Here is a 17,027-nt window from a genome sequence, read left to right on the forward strand (position 1 = left end):
GGTACTGGGGTCATCTCACTAGGGAGTGCCGGACAATCAGTGCTGGTCAGCTGCTGCAGCCTGACCAGCGAGAGCTGAAGCAGGGCGAGGCATCGCCTCACCTGGGAAGTGCAAGGGGGAAGGGAATCCCTTTTCCTAGCCAGGGGAACTGAGACACACAACACCTGGAAAATCGGGTAACTCCCACCCCAATACCACGCTTTAAGCAACGGGCACACCAGAAGAATATATCCCTCACCTGGCCGGGAGGGTCCCACGCCCACGGAGCCTCCCTCATTGTTAACATAGCAGTCTGCGGCGATCTAACCCCAAGGCAGCAGCGAGGCTGGGGGAGGGGCGCCCGCCATTGCTGAGGCTTAAGTAGGTAAACAAAGCCGCTGGGAAGCTCGAACTGGGTGGAGCTCACAGCAGCTCAAGGAAACCTGCCTGTCTCTATAGACTCCACCTCTGGGGGCAGGGCTCAGCTAAAAAAACAACAGGGGAAACAGCAGAGGCCTGAGCAGACGCGAACGACTTTGTCTGACAGCTTTGAAGAGAGCAATGGATCTCCCAACGGGGAGGTTGAGATCTGAGAACGGACAGACTGCCTGCTCAGGTGGGTCCCTGACCCCTGAGTAGTCTAACTGGGAGACATCCCCCACTAGGGGCAGTCTGACACCCCACACCTCACAGGGTGGAGTACACCCCTGAGAGGAAGCTTCCAAAGGAAGAATCAGACAGGTACACTCGCTGTTCAGCAATATTCTATCTTCTGCAACCTCTGCTGCCGGTACCCAGGCAAACAGGGTCTGGAGTGGACCTCAAGCAATCTCCAACAGACCTATAGCTGAGGGTCCTGACTGTCAGAAGGAAAACTATCAAACAGGAAGGACACCTATACCAAAACCCCATCAGTACGTCACCATCATCAAAGACCAGAGACAGATAAAACCACAAAGATGGGGAAAAAGCAGGGCAGAAAAGCTGGAAATTCAAAAAATAAGAGCGCATCTCCCCCTGCAAAGGAGCGCAGCCCATCACCAGCAACGGATCGAAGCTGGTGAGAGAATGACTTTGATGAGATGAGAGAAGAAGGCTTCAGTCCATCAAACTTCTCAGAGCTAAAGGAGGAATTATGTACCCAGCGCAAAGAAACTAAAAATCTTGAAAAAAGAGTGGAAGAATTGACAGATAGACTAATTAATGCAGAGAAGGTCATAAACAAAATGACAGAGATGAAAACCATGACACGAGAAATACGTGACAAATGCACAAGCTTCAGTAACCGACTCGATCAACTGGAAGAAAGAGTATCAGCGATTGAGGATCAAATGAATGAAATGAAGCGAGAAGAGAAACCAAAAGAAAAAAGAAGAAAAAGAAATGAACAAAGCCTACAAGAAGTATGGGATTATGTAAAAAGACCAAATCTACGTCTGATTGGGGTGCCTGAAAGTGAGGGGGAAAATGGAACCAAGTTGGAAAACACTCTTCAGGATATCATCCAGGAGAACTTCCCCAACCTAGTAAGGCAGGCCAACATTCAAATTCAGGAAATACAGAGAACACCACAAAGACACTCCTCGAGAAGAGCAACTCCAAGACACATAATTGCCAGATTCACCAAAGTTGAAATGAAGGAAAAAATCTTAAGGGCAGCCAGAGAGAAAGGTCGGGTTACCCACAAAGGGAAGCCCATCAGACTAACAGCAGATCTCTCGGCAGAAACTCTACAAGCCAGAAGAGAGTGGGGGCCAATATTCAACGTTCTTAAAGAAAAGAATTTTAAACCCAGAATTTCATATCCAGCCAAACTAAGTTTCATAAGTGAGGGAGAAATAAAATACTTTACAGATAAGCAAATGCTTAGAGATTTTGTCACCACCAGGCCTGCCTTACAAGAGACCCTGAAGGAAGCCCTAAACATGGAAAGGAACAACCGGTATCAGCCATTGCAAAAACATGCCAAAATGTAAAGACCATCGAGGCTAGGAAGAAACTGCATCAACTAACGAGCAAAATAACCAGTTAATATCATAATGGCAGGATCAAGTTCACACATAACAATATTAACCTTAAATGTAAATGGACTAAATGCTCCAATTAAAAGACACAGACTGGCAAACTGGATAAAGAGTCAAGACCCATCAGTCTGCTGTATTCAGGAGACCCATCTCACATGCAGAGACATACATAGGCTCAAAATAAAGGGATGGAGGAAGATCTACCAAGCAAATGGAGAACAAAAAAAAGCAGGGGTTGCAATCCTTGTCTCTGAGAAAACAGACTTTAAACCATCAAAGATCAAAAGAGACAAAGAAGGCCATTACATAATGGTAAAGGGATCAATTCAACAGGAAGAGCTAACTATCCTAAATATATATGCACCCAATACAGGAGCACCCAGATTCATAAAGCAAGTCCTTAGAGACTTACAAAGAGACTTAGACTCCCATACAATAATAATGGGAGACTTCAACACTCCACTGTCAACATTAGACAGATCAACGAGACAGAAAGTTAACAAGGATATCCAGGAATTGAACTCATCTCTGCACCAAGCGGACCTAATAGACATCTATAGAACTCTCCACCCCAAATCAACAGAATATACATTCTTCTCAGCACCACATCGCACTTATTCCAAAATTGACCACATAATTGGAAGTAAAGCACTCCTCAGCAAATGTAAAAGAACAGAAATTATAACAAACTGTCTCTCAGACCACAGTGCAATGAAACTAGAACTCAGGACTAAGAAACTCAATCAAAACCGCTCAACTACATGGAAACTGAACAACCTGCTCCTGAATGACTACTGGGTACATAATGAAATGAAGGCAGAAATAAAGATGTTCTTTGAAACCAATGAGAACAAAGATACAACATACCAGAATCTCTGGGACACATTTAAAGCAGTGTGTAGAAGGAAATTTATAGCACTAAATGCCCACAAGAGAAAGTAGGAAAGATCTAAAATTGACACTCTAACATCACAATTAAAAGAACTAGAGAGGCAAGAGCAAACACATTCAAAAGCTAGCAGAAGGCAGGAAATAACTAAGATCAGAGCAGAACTGAAGGAGATAGAGACACAAAAAACCCTCCAAAAAATCAATGAATCCAGGAGTTGGTTTTTTGAAAAGATCAACAAAATTGACAGACCACTAGCAAGACTAATAAAGAAGAAAAGAGAGAGGAATCAAATAGATGCAATAAAAAATGATAAAGGGGATATCACCACCAACCCACAGAAATACAAACTACCATCAGAGAATACTATAAACACCTCTATGCAAATCAACTAGAAAATATAGAAGAAATGGATAATTTCCTGGACACTTACACTCTCCCAAGACTAAACCAGGAAGAAGTTGAATCCCTGAATAGACCAATAGCAGGCTCTGAAATTGAGGCAACAATTAATAGCCTACCCACCAAAAAAAGTCCAGGACCAGATGGATTCACAGCTGAATTCTACCAGAGGTACAAGGAGGAGCTGGTACCATTCCTTCTGAAACTATTCCAATCAATAGAAAAAGAGGGAATCCTCCCTAACTCATTTTATGAGGCCAACATCATCCTGATACCAAAGCCTGGCAGAGACACAACAAAAAAAGAGAATTTTAGACCAATATCCCTGATGAACATCAATGCAAAAATCCTCAATAAAATACTGGCAAACCGGATTCAGCAGCACATCAAAAAGCTTATCCACCATGATCAAGTGGGCTTCATCCCTGGGATGCAAGGCTGGTTCAACATTCGCAAATCAATAAACATAATCCAGCATATAAACAGAACCAAAGACAAGAACCACATGATTACCTCAATAGATGCAGAAAAGGCTTTTGACAAAATTCAACAGCCCTTCATGCTAAAAACGCTCAATAAATTCGGTATTGATGGAACGTACCTCAAAATAATAAGCGCTATTTATGACAAACCCACAGCTAATATCATACTGAATGGGCAAAAACTGGAAAAATTCCCTTTGAAAACTGGTACAAGACAGGGATGCCCTCTCTCACCACTCCTATTCAACATAGTGTTGGAAGTTCTGGCTAGGGCAATCAGGCAAGAGAAAGAAATCAAGGGTATTCAGTAAGGAAAAGAAGAAGTCAAATTGTCCCTGTTTGCAGATGACATGATTGTATATTTAGAAAACCCCATCGTTTCAGCCCAAAATCTCCTTAAGCTGATAAGCAACTTCAGCAAAGTCTCAGGATACAAAATTAATGTGCAAAAATCACAAACATTCTTATACACCAGTAACAGACAAGCAGAGAGCCAAATCAGGAATGGACTTCCATTCACAATTGCTTCAAAGAGAATAAAATACCTAGGAATCCAACTTACAAGGGATGTAAAGGACCTTGTCAAGGAGAGCTACAAACCACTGCTCAGTGAAATCAAAGAGGACACAAACAAATGGAAGAACATACCATGCTCATGGATAGGAAGAATCAATATTGTGAAAATGGCCATACTGCCCAAGGTTATTTATAGATTCAATGCCATCCCCATCAAGCTACCAATGAGTTTCTTCACAGAATTGGAAAAAACTGCTTTAAAGTTCATATGGAACCAAAAAAGAGCCTGCATTGCCAAGACAATCCTAAGTCAAAAGGACAAAGCTGGAGGTGTCACGCTACCTGACTTCAAACTATACTACAAGGCTACAGTAACCAAAACAGCATGGTACTGGTACCAAAACAGAGCTATAGACCAATGGAACAGAACAGAGTCCTCAGAAATAATACCACACATCTACAGCCATCTGATCTTTGACAAACCTGATAAAAACAAGAAATGGGGAAAGGATTCCCTATTTAATAAATGGTGCTGGGAAAATTGGCTAGCCATAAGTAGAAAGCTGAAACTGGATCCTTTCCTTACTCCTTATACGAAGATTAATTCAAGATGGATTAGAGCCTTAAATGTTAGACCTAATACCATAAAAACCCTAGAAGAAAATCTAGGTAGTACCATTCAGGACATAGGCATGGGCAAGGACTTCATGTCTAAAACACCAAAAGCAACGGCAGCAAAAGCCAAAATTGACAAATGGGATCTAATTAAACTAAAGAGCTTCTGCACAGCAAAAGAAACTACCATCAGAGTGAACAGGCAACCTACAGAATGGGAGAAAATTTTTGCAATCTACTCATCTGACAAAGGGCTAATATCCAGAATCTACAAAGAACTCAAACAAATATACAAGAAAAAAACAAACAACCCCATCAAAAAGTGGGCAAAGGATATGAACAGACATTTCTCAAAAGAAGACATTCATACAGCCAACAGACACATGAAAAAATGCTCATCATCACTCGCCATCAGAGAAATGCAAATCAAAACCACAATGAGATACCATCTCACACCAGTTAGAATGGCAATCATTAAGAAGTCAGGAAACAACAGGTGCTGGAGGGGATGTGGAGAAATAGGAACACTTTTACACTGTTGGTGGGATTGTAAACTAGTTCAACCATTGTGGAAAACAGTATGGTGATTCCTCAAGGATCTAGAACTAAATGTACCATATGACCCAGCCATCCCACTACTGGGTATATACCCAAAGGATTATAAATTATTCTACTACAAAGACACATGCACACGTATGTTTATTGCAGCACTATTCACAATAGCAAAGACTTGGAATCAACCCAAATGTCCATCTGTGACAGACTGGATTAAGAAAATGTGGCACATATACACCATGGAATACTATGCAGCCATAAAAAAGGATGAGTTTGTGTCCTTTGTAGGGACATGGATGCAGCTGGAAACCATCATTCTTAGCAAACTATCACAAGAAGAGAAAACCAAACACAGCATGTTCTCACTCGTAGGTGGGAACTGAACAATGAGATCACTTGGACTCGGGAAGGGGAACATCACACACTGGGGCCTATCATGGGGAGGGGGGAGGGGTGAGGGATTGCATTGGGGAGTTATACATGATATAAATGATGAATTGATGGGTGCTGACGAGTTGATGGGTGCAGCACACCAACATGGCACAAATATACATATGTAACAAACCTGCACGTTATGCACATGTACCCTAGAATTTAAAGTATAATAAAAAAAAATTAAAAAAAAAAAAGAAAATCATTCTGTGGTTTAAATAAGAAGTTATTTGCAAGCAGCACTAAGATATTAATAATTACCCCTTTCATTTGCATGATACACTCAAATATGTCATTTTACTTCATTATCACAACAGTCCTCTGAAGCAGCTATTAATCATTTTGAAATGTTAATACCTATGACTAAGAAAATAGAGAAATTTGTCATAATTATGAAGCTTGTGTCCCATGCATGGAATAAAAATCATGATGAAGTCTTCAACATTAAAAAGCTACCTGTTACCTAATGATGATATATGCATAAAGCCTAAGGCAGGATTCGGTATGCTGAATTGAGGTGTCTGTTCTAGCCAGCCAGCTCCCAAAGGGTTTTCTAAATGTGTGTGGTTATTGCTACATTTTGCTCAGGAGTAAAAAGCTGTTCACCTGTTAATTAAATTTTTAAACTAATTTAGAAACCAACATCATAGGGTCTACCTCCATTACTACTTCGACTCAACAACTCCTGTTAATTGAGTACATACTCTGTGTCAGGCCTATGCTAAGCACTTCTGCATTATTTTTTTCATCAATTCAAACTTAAGTACTTGATTACTCTCTCCAATCTTACTCATTTATAAGTAACTATATCCATCTCAGTAGTGCTTTGGTATAGAACTATTTTGTGGAAATAAGCTGTGCTGACTTGGTAAGCTGTCTACAGCATTACTAAGAGGTGTATTACTCTGTAACTTATATTTTCAAAACTGAAAACAAGATGTTCTTCTGATGAAAGAATGTTTTGGTCCCTTAAGAAATAGAACTTCCTCTCGTTGCATCTATAGCCTCTCCTTTTTGTGTGAAAGGAACTTATTATATCACTTCAAAGTGGCAGTTTAGAATCAGTTGCATTGAATTTTGTGTCAAATCTGAAAACACAGTGAATTCTCTAAATATTGCAAGCAAGAATTGTTAAGGTTTTCTTTTTTTCTAAATTTAAGGGCCTATTCTGAGAGAGGTTTTTAAAGTCTAGGAGCAAAGCAGTTGCCTTAAACAGCTTAAAACATAGCATTTTACAGTAAAACATTTAACCTCCTGTGATAGAAGGAAACATGAACACGTAAGTGTAATTTGGTCCAAGGCAATTACCAAAATATTATTAAAAATGGAAGTATGTTGTCATAAACAGTATGAAGTTACTGACTCCGACTGTTGCTTTCATGGCACTATTTATGATCTGTGCCTAAAAAGAACTGAAATAAAGGTGAAACACTCGCAATAAAAAATGAAATCTTCTCACAAAATAGGATGACTCACGTCTTTCTTTTTCCTTTCCACCTTCCAGATCGGAGTCGATCTGAGTTAGATTTGAGTGAGTCATTTACAGAAGACTTAGAGGATACTGTAAGCATAAGAAGCAAGTCTGTCCCTGGGGCTTTAGACAAGGTAAGTTGGATGTGGAAGAAAATATAATGATGAGGAGGAAATAAGGGCATAATCTTGCTGCAAGTGGTTACACTTTTAGGTGATGATGAGTTGAGAGTAAAGAGAGGATATACAATCATCTCTTCCTGTTAGTCTTCACAGTCAACACATAAACACAGAAAGAATAACTTAGGAAACATAATGGTCAATCATGTTAATGAGTGAAGGTTATGTCTAAGAAAACACGTGTTGGGGATTTCAGTTTCTGGCTAAAGGCTTATCACTTAATCTAAACCTGGGAAATAAGGGATCCTAGCATTTTCCTAAGCCAAATATTATTAGACATATCTGATTACATATTTACATGAACATTGCTATATCTCAAGTTACCACCAATAAATTCACTTCTAAACTAAGACAAAATTATGTGAAAATTAATGTTTCAGTGAACTCATTTCTAGAATGAGAAGGTTAAATTAGATTATTGTAAAGGTTATTTCCCAGTCTAATATTCTGATATTTAGATTTCTGTAATTACTATAATAAAATTTGGACTCCTTGGAAGAAATAGAACACAAATGTAAAATGGTATTGATAGTTTTTCCAAAGCAAACTAGGAAATTTAGAGTTATAAAATGAAATAACATTTTCTGTAGTACAAAAAACTGGGAAAATACTTTAAAATCTACCTCCAAAAGAGAGGTAGGCAGTGAGATCAAATTATTTCAAAGCTTACTCATGTTCAACCTTTAAAGAATTACTAATTCCAACATTATTAAACTATTAAACTATTCCTGATCTTAGAAAACCTTTAAAATCTTTACATTCATTATATGCAGCCAGTATAATCTTGACACTCAGACTTGATTTTTAAAATAGTTTAAAAAATAAAACTACAAGTCAAACTAGTTTATGAATATATATGCAAAACTTTAAATATAATGTCAATTAAAATCTAGCAGTGAATAAAAATAGCAATAAGTAAGTTTTATGCTAAGTATGGGTGGAAGAATGAATCTATATATTTATCAGCATAATTTATATCAATATACTAAAGAAGAAAATGACATGATTCTGTATGTAGAAGATATTAAAGGATCTACAAAAATATGACTAGAACTGATAAGTTCAGCAAGGTTGCAGGAGATAAGATTAATACACAAAAATCAACTGTATTTATATATACTAGCAATAATCAATTGGAAAATGAAATTAAGAATATAAGTCCATTCATAATAGCATGAAAAATAATTTTCAAAAGTAAGAAATAAATTCATTTTTAAAAGTTAAGACATGTGCATTGAAATTAACAAAAATATTTCTGAATTAAAGGAGACCTAAATTAGTAGAAACATATTCTATGTTAATGGATTAGAAGATTCAATATTTTTAAGATGGAAATTCTCTCCAAATAAATTTATAGACAATGCAAACCCATCAAAATACAAGCAGGATAATTTTGTAGAAATAGAAAATATGATTCTACCATTTATATGAAAATATATGGGACCCAGAATAACTAAATCAATTTTAAAGAGCAAAGTTGGAAGATTTATACTACTAGATTTAAAAACTTACCCTACAGTTATAGTTATTAGTACAACACAGTATTGACATAAGCATTGGCAATCAATGGAATAGAATTGAGATTTCAGGAAAAAAAAAAAACTTTATGGCCAATTGATTTTTGGTACTTCAGTGGGGGAAAGAATAACCTTTTCAACAAATCATACTGGGACAACTGGATATCCAAATACCACAAAACATAAAATAACTTTGACTCTTAACATATACCATACAGAAACTAAGTAATGCAAAATGGATTATAAACCTATATGTAAGAAGTGAAACCATAAAATTCTAAAAGAAAACCTAGGAGAAAATCTCCATGACTTTGAGTTAGGCAAATAATTCTTAGATATGGCACCAAAAGCATGATGCATGTGTTCAAGAAAAAAAAACCCGATAAATTGAATTTCATCAAAATGAAAAATGTTTACACTTCAAAAGACACCATTACAGACATGAAAAGTCAAGCCACAGACTGGAAAAATATTTTCAAATTATATATTTGTTAAAGGACTTGTATCTAGAATGTATTTCTTAAAACCCTTACATTCAATATCAAAAAGACAAATAATCATATTAGATAATGGGGAAAAGATTTGTACAGACATTTAATCAAAGAAAATTTTCAGATGCCTAATAGCCGCATTAAAATATGTTCAACATCATTAGTTATCAGAGAAACAAAAATTAAAATCACAATGAGATACCACTTCACACGCCCTTGAATGGGTGTGATTAAAAAGACATAATAATAAGTGTCAATGAGGATGCAGAGAAATTGGAACCCCCCTACGTTGCTAGTGGTAATGTAAAATGCTACCTACAGCCATTCTGTAAAAGAGTTTCACAATTTCTTTAAAAGTTAAACATAAATTTACTACATGACATAGCAATTCTGATCCTAGGTATCTACCCAAGAGAAATGAAAACATATGTCCACATAAAGACTTACACATGAGTGGTTATAGCAGCATTATTCGTAATAACCAAAAAGTGAAAATAATAATGTCTGGTGAATAGATGGAATACAATGATATATTATTCAGAAGTAAAAAGAAATGAAGTACTGACACATACTACAACATGGATGAACCTTGAAAATATTATGCTAAGTGAAAGAAACCAGGTGAAACTATATATCATATAATTATATTTATATGAAATGTCAATGAAAGGAAAATTGATAGGGAGATTAAAGCAGTTTAATGGTTGCCAGGGACTGAAGAAGTAGGGACTGACTGCAAACAGGCATGGGGTAACTTACTGGATTGATGATATACTAAAACTGGATTATGTTGATGTTTGCTCAACTCTAAATTTGCTAAAAATCACTGAATTGCATATATACAATAGGTAAATGTTATGGTATGTAAGTCATACCTCAATAAAGTTGTGGGAGAAAAAATAAGCAGCAAGGAAAATAGCTGGAAAAGTGATCATTGCTAAAACTGGGTAATCAGTTATAAGGGTTCATTATGCTATTCATTCTATTTTGTGAATGTCTGAATTTTTTAATATCCACTTTTAAAAAGAAAGTAAAGAAATACGAAGACTGGTACTTTATGTGATGATCACTGGGTAATTGTATACCGAGAAAGAGCAAAACATAAAAATATAGAAAAGGGACAATTTGAAAAAAGAATAGGGATGCATTTTTTCAGAATTAAAGAGCTTATTAGTTTTGGCACCTTTTTGCTGAAGTTTTTAGGGTGTTCTATATATAAAATCATGTCATCTGCAAACACAATTTTACTTCTTCCTTTCCAGTTTAGATGCCTTTTATTTCTTTTCCCTGTTTGATTGCTCTAGCTAGGACATCCAGCACTATATGGAGTAGAGTTGGTAAGAGTGGGCATACTGCATTTTTTCTGATCTCAGAGGAAATGTTTTTAGCTTTTCAATGTTGGGTATAATGCTAGCTAACAGCTTGCCCTGTATGATTTTATGTTGAGGTAAATTTTTTCTTTATCTAATTTGTTGAGTTTTTAGTACGGAGAGATGTTGATTTTGTCAAGTGCCTTTTCTGCATCTATTGAGATGATCATATGGGTTTTATCCTTCATTCTGTTAATGCAGTTTATCACAACTATTGATTTGTTTATGTTAAGCCATCATTGCATTCCAAGGATAAATCCCACTTATTAGTCAGGTTGAATGAGCTTCTTCATGTGCTGCTGAATTCAGTTTGCTAGCATTTTGATGAGGACTTTTGCATCTATGGTTTATCAGGGATATTGGCCTGCAATTGTCCCTTTTTTTTTTTTTTTTTTTTTTTTTTTTTTTTGTAGTATCCTTGTCTGACTTTGCTATCAGGGTAGTGCTGGTTTCATAAAATTGGTTTGGAAGTGTTCCCTCCTCTTCAATTTTTGGAAGAATTTGACAGGAATTGGCATTAATTCTTCCTCAAATGTTCAGAAGAATTCATCCATGAAGCCAGCCCTTTCTTACAAGATGCTATTTTACAAGGTATTCCAACTCATCTTGTGGGATCATCAGTGAGAAAAAGGCAACTACAATAAGTTCTCATTTAACGTCATCAACAGATTCTTGGAAACTTCCACTTTCAGCAAAATGATGTATAACAAAACCTTTTTTCCCTCATCAATGTTTTAATGAAATGACATTATTTGAGGACCTGCTGCACATCCTCTCACTTAAAGTTGCAGTTTTCAAGAACCTATGGATGACGTTAAGTGACAACTTACCATAAATCAATATAAAAAAAAGCAATTTTTGAACAAGTATTTCACAAAACAGGAAATCCAGTTGGCCGACTATCACAAAATAGTATTCAACTTAGTAAAAGAGAAATGGAAATTAAAATCATGAAGACTGTAAACATCTACTGCATTGGCAAAAATGAAAAAAAAATCTAACAATACCATCTGTTTGCAGGCAAGGATGTGGAGCAACAGGAACTCTCATACACTACTGATTAGACTGTAAATTGATATAACTACTTCTGAAAATTTGACATTATCTTTAAAATGATGTAGATAAGCATGTGGAGATATGCTCACCCCATGACTTGACAATTCCTCTCACTGGTATATATTCAAGTGTGTGAATATATATACTGTGTTGTGTGTATACTGTGGTGTGTGTATATGCACCAGGATACATATTCACAGAATATACATATCAGTGTTGGTCACAATAGAAAAAAATCTGAAAATAACCCAAATATTCAGCAACAAGAGAATGGATAAAGTTTTGGATATCATACAATGGAATATTAAATGACAATGAAAATGAATGGGCTACAAAAATATGCCACAATTTTGATGAATTTTAAGGCAGTATTAAGCAAAAAAAGCAAAATGCAAAGGAATATGTAGCATTTAATTGCATTTACACGAAGTTCAAAAACAGGCAAAACAAAATCTTTTTGTTTCAGAGTATATGCTTATGCAGTTAAACTATAAATAAAAGCAAGGATGTGGTTAACCATAAGAGTTAAAATACTAATTATTCCCTGGGGGAGAAGGGGCTTGTGATATGGACAGGATACACAGGGAGCTTCTGCTTGATCATTTGATGTTGTTATTATACTATACGTCTACATTTTATGTACTTTTTAATATGCTGTATCTTATCATAAACACTTTTTTAAAGCAAGCCCAGAAGTGTACATCATAATCCTGATTTGTAAAACAACAGTTAAAAAAATTCCCATGAATGTATACTTAGATTTGTGTGTGTATGTTTTAATATGATTTTTCATGTAAACAAGGAGAAAGACGTGGAATGTAATATGTGCAGCAGGATGCCAAATATTAATTTTGCCTGGTGTGAAAGGAGGGGAAGGAGGAGAGGAGAAGCAAAAAAAAAAAGTGCCCATAATAAAAAGCAGTATGCATGATATAATCTATCTATGTGTATATGTGTATTGTGTATATATATGTGATCATATAATCAAAAATATTGGAATTTGATCATTAATATGTTAATGAGAGACCTAAGTTTTTAATTTCCATTTATTTATATTGCTTGAAATGTTTTTACTAGGAAAATATATCACTTAAATAACTAGGCAAAAAAAAAAAAAAGCCACTTTATCATGAAGGAGAAAAAGAAACGGGAAAGGAAAAGTAGAATCTGGGATTTGAGATGAGAGTCCGATATCTAGTTCATCCTAGTGGAGAGATTTTTGAGATATACTTTACTACCACCTTGGCAGTGTGTGTGTGTGTGCACGTGCACACAAATTTCTTTTTTTTTAATTTTAAAGTAACGTAAGTACATTGCCCAACATGAATCACCTTAGAGGCAGGAATTGAACCCAGGTCTGTATGATTCCAAATTTCATGTTCTTTCCATAAAGTAAGCACCATTAGAAAGGAGACCCCACTCTCCACCCACTATCCCTGCCCTCTTCTCTGATGGTATAATTCAGATTGACTGGAGAGAAAAAGAGAAAAACCTAGGAACAGAGGGATTTCTAGATATTTTTATCTGATTCTCAAACATTTATGAAAGAAAGTGGTTTTTCAAGTGAAAAGACATTCTAGAAAAACAAATAAACCAACCCACTGATTTTTTCCCCTTCTTTTTTAGGACTCCTTGGAAGAGACTGAAGAAAGCATTGATGCCTTTGTGTCCTCGCAGTTATCTACAAACACCCACAGTCTGGCAAGTGGCCTATCAACTGTAAGCAGTTCACTAGGACGTGCGGAAAGTTTCTCTTCTCTCTTTTTGATTTTCTGTGCATTTCCAAAGGAGATATAAATGTTCTTAGAACAATATGTGATAATGAGTTAAAAGTCATTGTAAGATCCTGCTTGCCCTTTGCCCACAGAGTACCTTTCAGTCTAATTTGGTATGAGTTTTTTCTCAGGCTCCTGATTTCTTCCTTCTTCCACAGTCCTCACCCAAGTTTTAAAATCTCCTCACTCCCTAGTTCAGGCTCAGTCAGCTCAAGCCTATAAATTATTTTTCAGTTATCTGCTGACACATTTCCCTGACACCATTCTCTAAACTCCCCAACTGTCCTCCAGACTGTTGCCAGTCATTTTCCTAAAACACATGCCCAATCAGGTCTGTCCGCTACTCAAAACCCGTCAATAGCTTCCCACTGCCTACAAAATAAAGTCCTTTCTTACGTTAGTGTTCAAGGCCTTTTCTGAGAGGAAGGCCCTGTGTCCTTGTATCTAACTGTGTGTCTGTAAGTCTTTTTCTTGGCTTCTCTGATTTCTGTTGCTCTGACGCTTTTTTTTCTTTTGATCTTTGGATGACTTCTCTAAAGAATTCTCAAGCAGGTTCTGACAGGAAGTGGACCTACCTAAATGTGCCTGATGCTGACTCAGACACTGTGAGTTTTCAACCTTTCCTTTTTGTTCTTTCCAACCATACTTCACAAATTTCATGGCCTGGGAACTATGATTAAGCAATTTGTCCCATATTTATCTTTTTCGGACTTATATACAATTAACCAGAGGTTATCTTTTAAAAGATTGATGAGGTTATCAGAACCCAAGTATTCCAATTCATTAAACATTGGAATCCGAACACCACTCAAAGACACATGGTCTAAAATGATGTATTGTCAACAAAACCTCTGAAGTAAACATCTATTTTAAATCAGAGCCTTAGCTTGGTTAAGAGCATATAGTTTAGTTAGTAGTAAAATTGCCATAGCTGTCTTAATTTCTCACAAGCCTCCGTATTTGTGGGTTCCTAAATTTCCTTCTATCCATAGGGGCCCTCTGCTTACAGAGGATTTTCTTTGAAAATGTGGCTACAGAGATGTGGTATAGACACAAATCAGTGATATAGGGAGGTAATCAGGTATGGTGGGGTAGTCCTCAGACTAGAAACCTGGAGATCTTGCTTTATTTCTTGGCCCTACCAACAATTTTTGTGAGCCACAATTTTCTCATTTGTAACGAGGAGGTTGGGGCTTATTCTTGAAACCTTTGCTACTCAAATCTCCATGGACCAGCACATTGCATCACTTGGAACAGATACCCCAAAACTTTCTCAGTTCAAAAAGCCCCTAGTGTCTCAGTAATTCTTTCCTGGCACTCCTACACTAAAAGTAGCACCTGACTAGTTCATTTATTAAGTAGTTAGACCCAAACCATTTAATAAGCACTGTATCCTAACAACTAACTAGCCATTTGAAAAAAATGCTACAAGTAAATGGAAAGAAAAATAGTATTTTTATTTCATCCTTAAATAGTACCTATTACTTACCACTAATAGGATATGTGTGCCTATTGAGCACTACACAGTTACCAAATCTTGGAATCTGATTGGACATCACTACTTCCATTTCCCATTTCATATTCGTTTTTATGCAATACTTGCTTTTTGTTGCAGCAACTGCCAAAAACTCAGCTTCAAACAACTAGGAGTTCATTGAAAAGAATAAAGTGTGTTTTAATGTTGACACTGTGAATTACTAGTTAGTAGCTTACATGGTGTCTGATAGGTGTTTTTGTGTTTCCCTTGAGAATTTAAAATCTTTCTGTGATTCCCCTGTGAGTTTGCTGTGGTGCTCTGTGGTACCTCGATACACAGTTTGGGAACTGCAGGCCTAGGAGTTTGTCAGAACAGCCAAATCTCAGACCTCACCGCAGACTGAAGAGATAAGCATTTTCAGTTTAAAAAGGTATCTGGGTGATTTCTATGCAATTAAAGTTTGAAAAGCACTGCTCAAAGCCACCTGCTAAACATGAAAATTCTGTTGCTTTGTTTTAGGAATAAGAAAGACAGATTAGGTCACTCACTGACTTTCTTTAAGCTGTAATTTCCAAATAATTATGGAATTATTGTTCTGCTCTTGCCCGGGAAGAAGCTTAGAAGACATGTGACCACATCACCCACATCCTGTTCTTTGGTCAGTCTCTACTCCCAGAAATTGGTGGAACATAATGGCTTTTACCAAAAGCAAAGTATGAAAAAGAGGACAGTCTAAGGTCCCTGTGTACTTACTGTAGTCTTGACTTCCCAGTGGTTCACAGAAAAGTGGTTTTGAAACTATTGGGTCGGCTATGAAATACCTCCAGGTGGTCTTTTGTGACAGTTACTAAGATACACAGTTTTCACTTCTAGTGCCAAAGCATAATTTTATTACATTTACAGTAGTCACCTTTATCCACAGATGATACATTCCACCCACCCCAGTGGATGCCTGAAACCTCGCATAGTACCAAACCCTAGCCAAGAAGCACCAAGGTCACATCTTCACTTAAAGAAAGCACTTTTGGCTTCTCTTTGACGTATATAAATTACTACCATCATTACTCTTACACTTTGGAGTCATTATTAAGTAAAATAAGAATGAGTTGAACACAAGCTCTGTGATAGCGGGACAGTCAATCTGATAACTGAGACAGCTAAGTGACTAATGGGCAAGTATCATCTACAGTGTGGCTCCAACTGGACAGAGAGAGGCTTCACACCCAGGGTGGGATGCAGCAGTATGATGTGAGAGTTCATCATGCTGCTTGTGAACCCTGAAAATCTGAGGCAGGTCTCAGTTAATTTAGAAAGTTTATTTTGCCTAGGTTGAAGACCAGCACCCCGACACAGCCTCAGGAGGTCCTGACAACATGTGCCCAAGGTGCTCAGAGCACAGTTTGGTTTTATACATTTTAGGGAGACATAAGACATCAATCAACATATGTAAGATGAATACTGGTTGGGTCCGGAAAGGCGTGACAACTCCAAGTGGGGAGGGGACTTCCAGGTCACAGGTAGATAAGAGACAAATGGTTACATTATTTTGAGTTTCTTATTAGCCTTTCCAAAGGAGGCACTTAGATATGCATTTATCTCAGTGAGCAGAGGGGTGACTTTGAATAGTATGGGAGGCAGGTTTGCTCTCAGCAATTCCCAGCTTGACTTTTTCCTTTAGCTTGGTGATTTTGGGTGCCCAGGATATTTTCCTTTCACATATTCAAAACAGCATACAATTTAAAATTTATGAATTGTTTGTTTCTGGAGTTTTCCATTTAATATTTTTGAACCGCAGTT

The 17,027-nt window shown here is 36.9% G+C and overlaps 1 protein-coding gene across 2 annotated transcripts in view; it reads left to right on the forward strand.

The window, feature by feature from the left end:
* Positions 1–17,027, forward strand: part of SYTL5 (synaptotagmin like 5) — a 106,110-nt gene that overhangs the window by 67,481 nt on the left and 21,602 nt on the right. Inside the window, exons 8-10 of one of the 2 annotated variants that reach the window (XM_030934092.1) lie at positions 7,399–7,499; positions 13,605–13,697; positions 14,293–14,358. In XM_030934092.1, the coding sequence (XP_030789952.1) occupies positions 7,399–7,499; positions 13,605–13,697; positions 14,293–14,358 (260 nt within the window). The remainder of the gene's footprint in view (positions 1–7,398; positions 7,500–13,604; positions 13,698–14,292; positions 14,359–17,027) is intronic. The other variant, XM_030934093.1, reaches the window with a different exon arrangement.

This window comes from Rhinopithecus roxellana, chromosome 7 (genome assembly GCF_007565055.1).
Source record: "Rhinopithecus roxellana isolate Shanxi Qingling chromosome 7, ASM756505v1, whole genome shotgun sequence".
Taxonomy (NCBI): Eukaryota; Metazoa; Chordata; class Mammalia; order Primates; family Cercopithecidae; genus Rhinopithecus; species Rhinopithecus roxellana.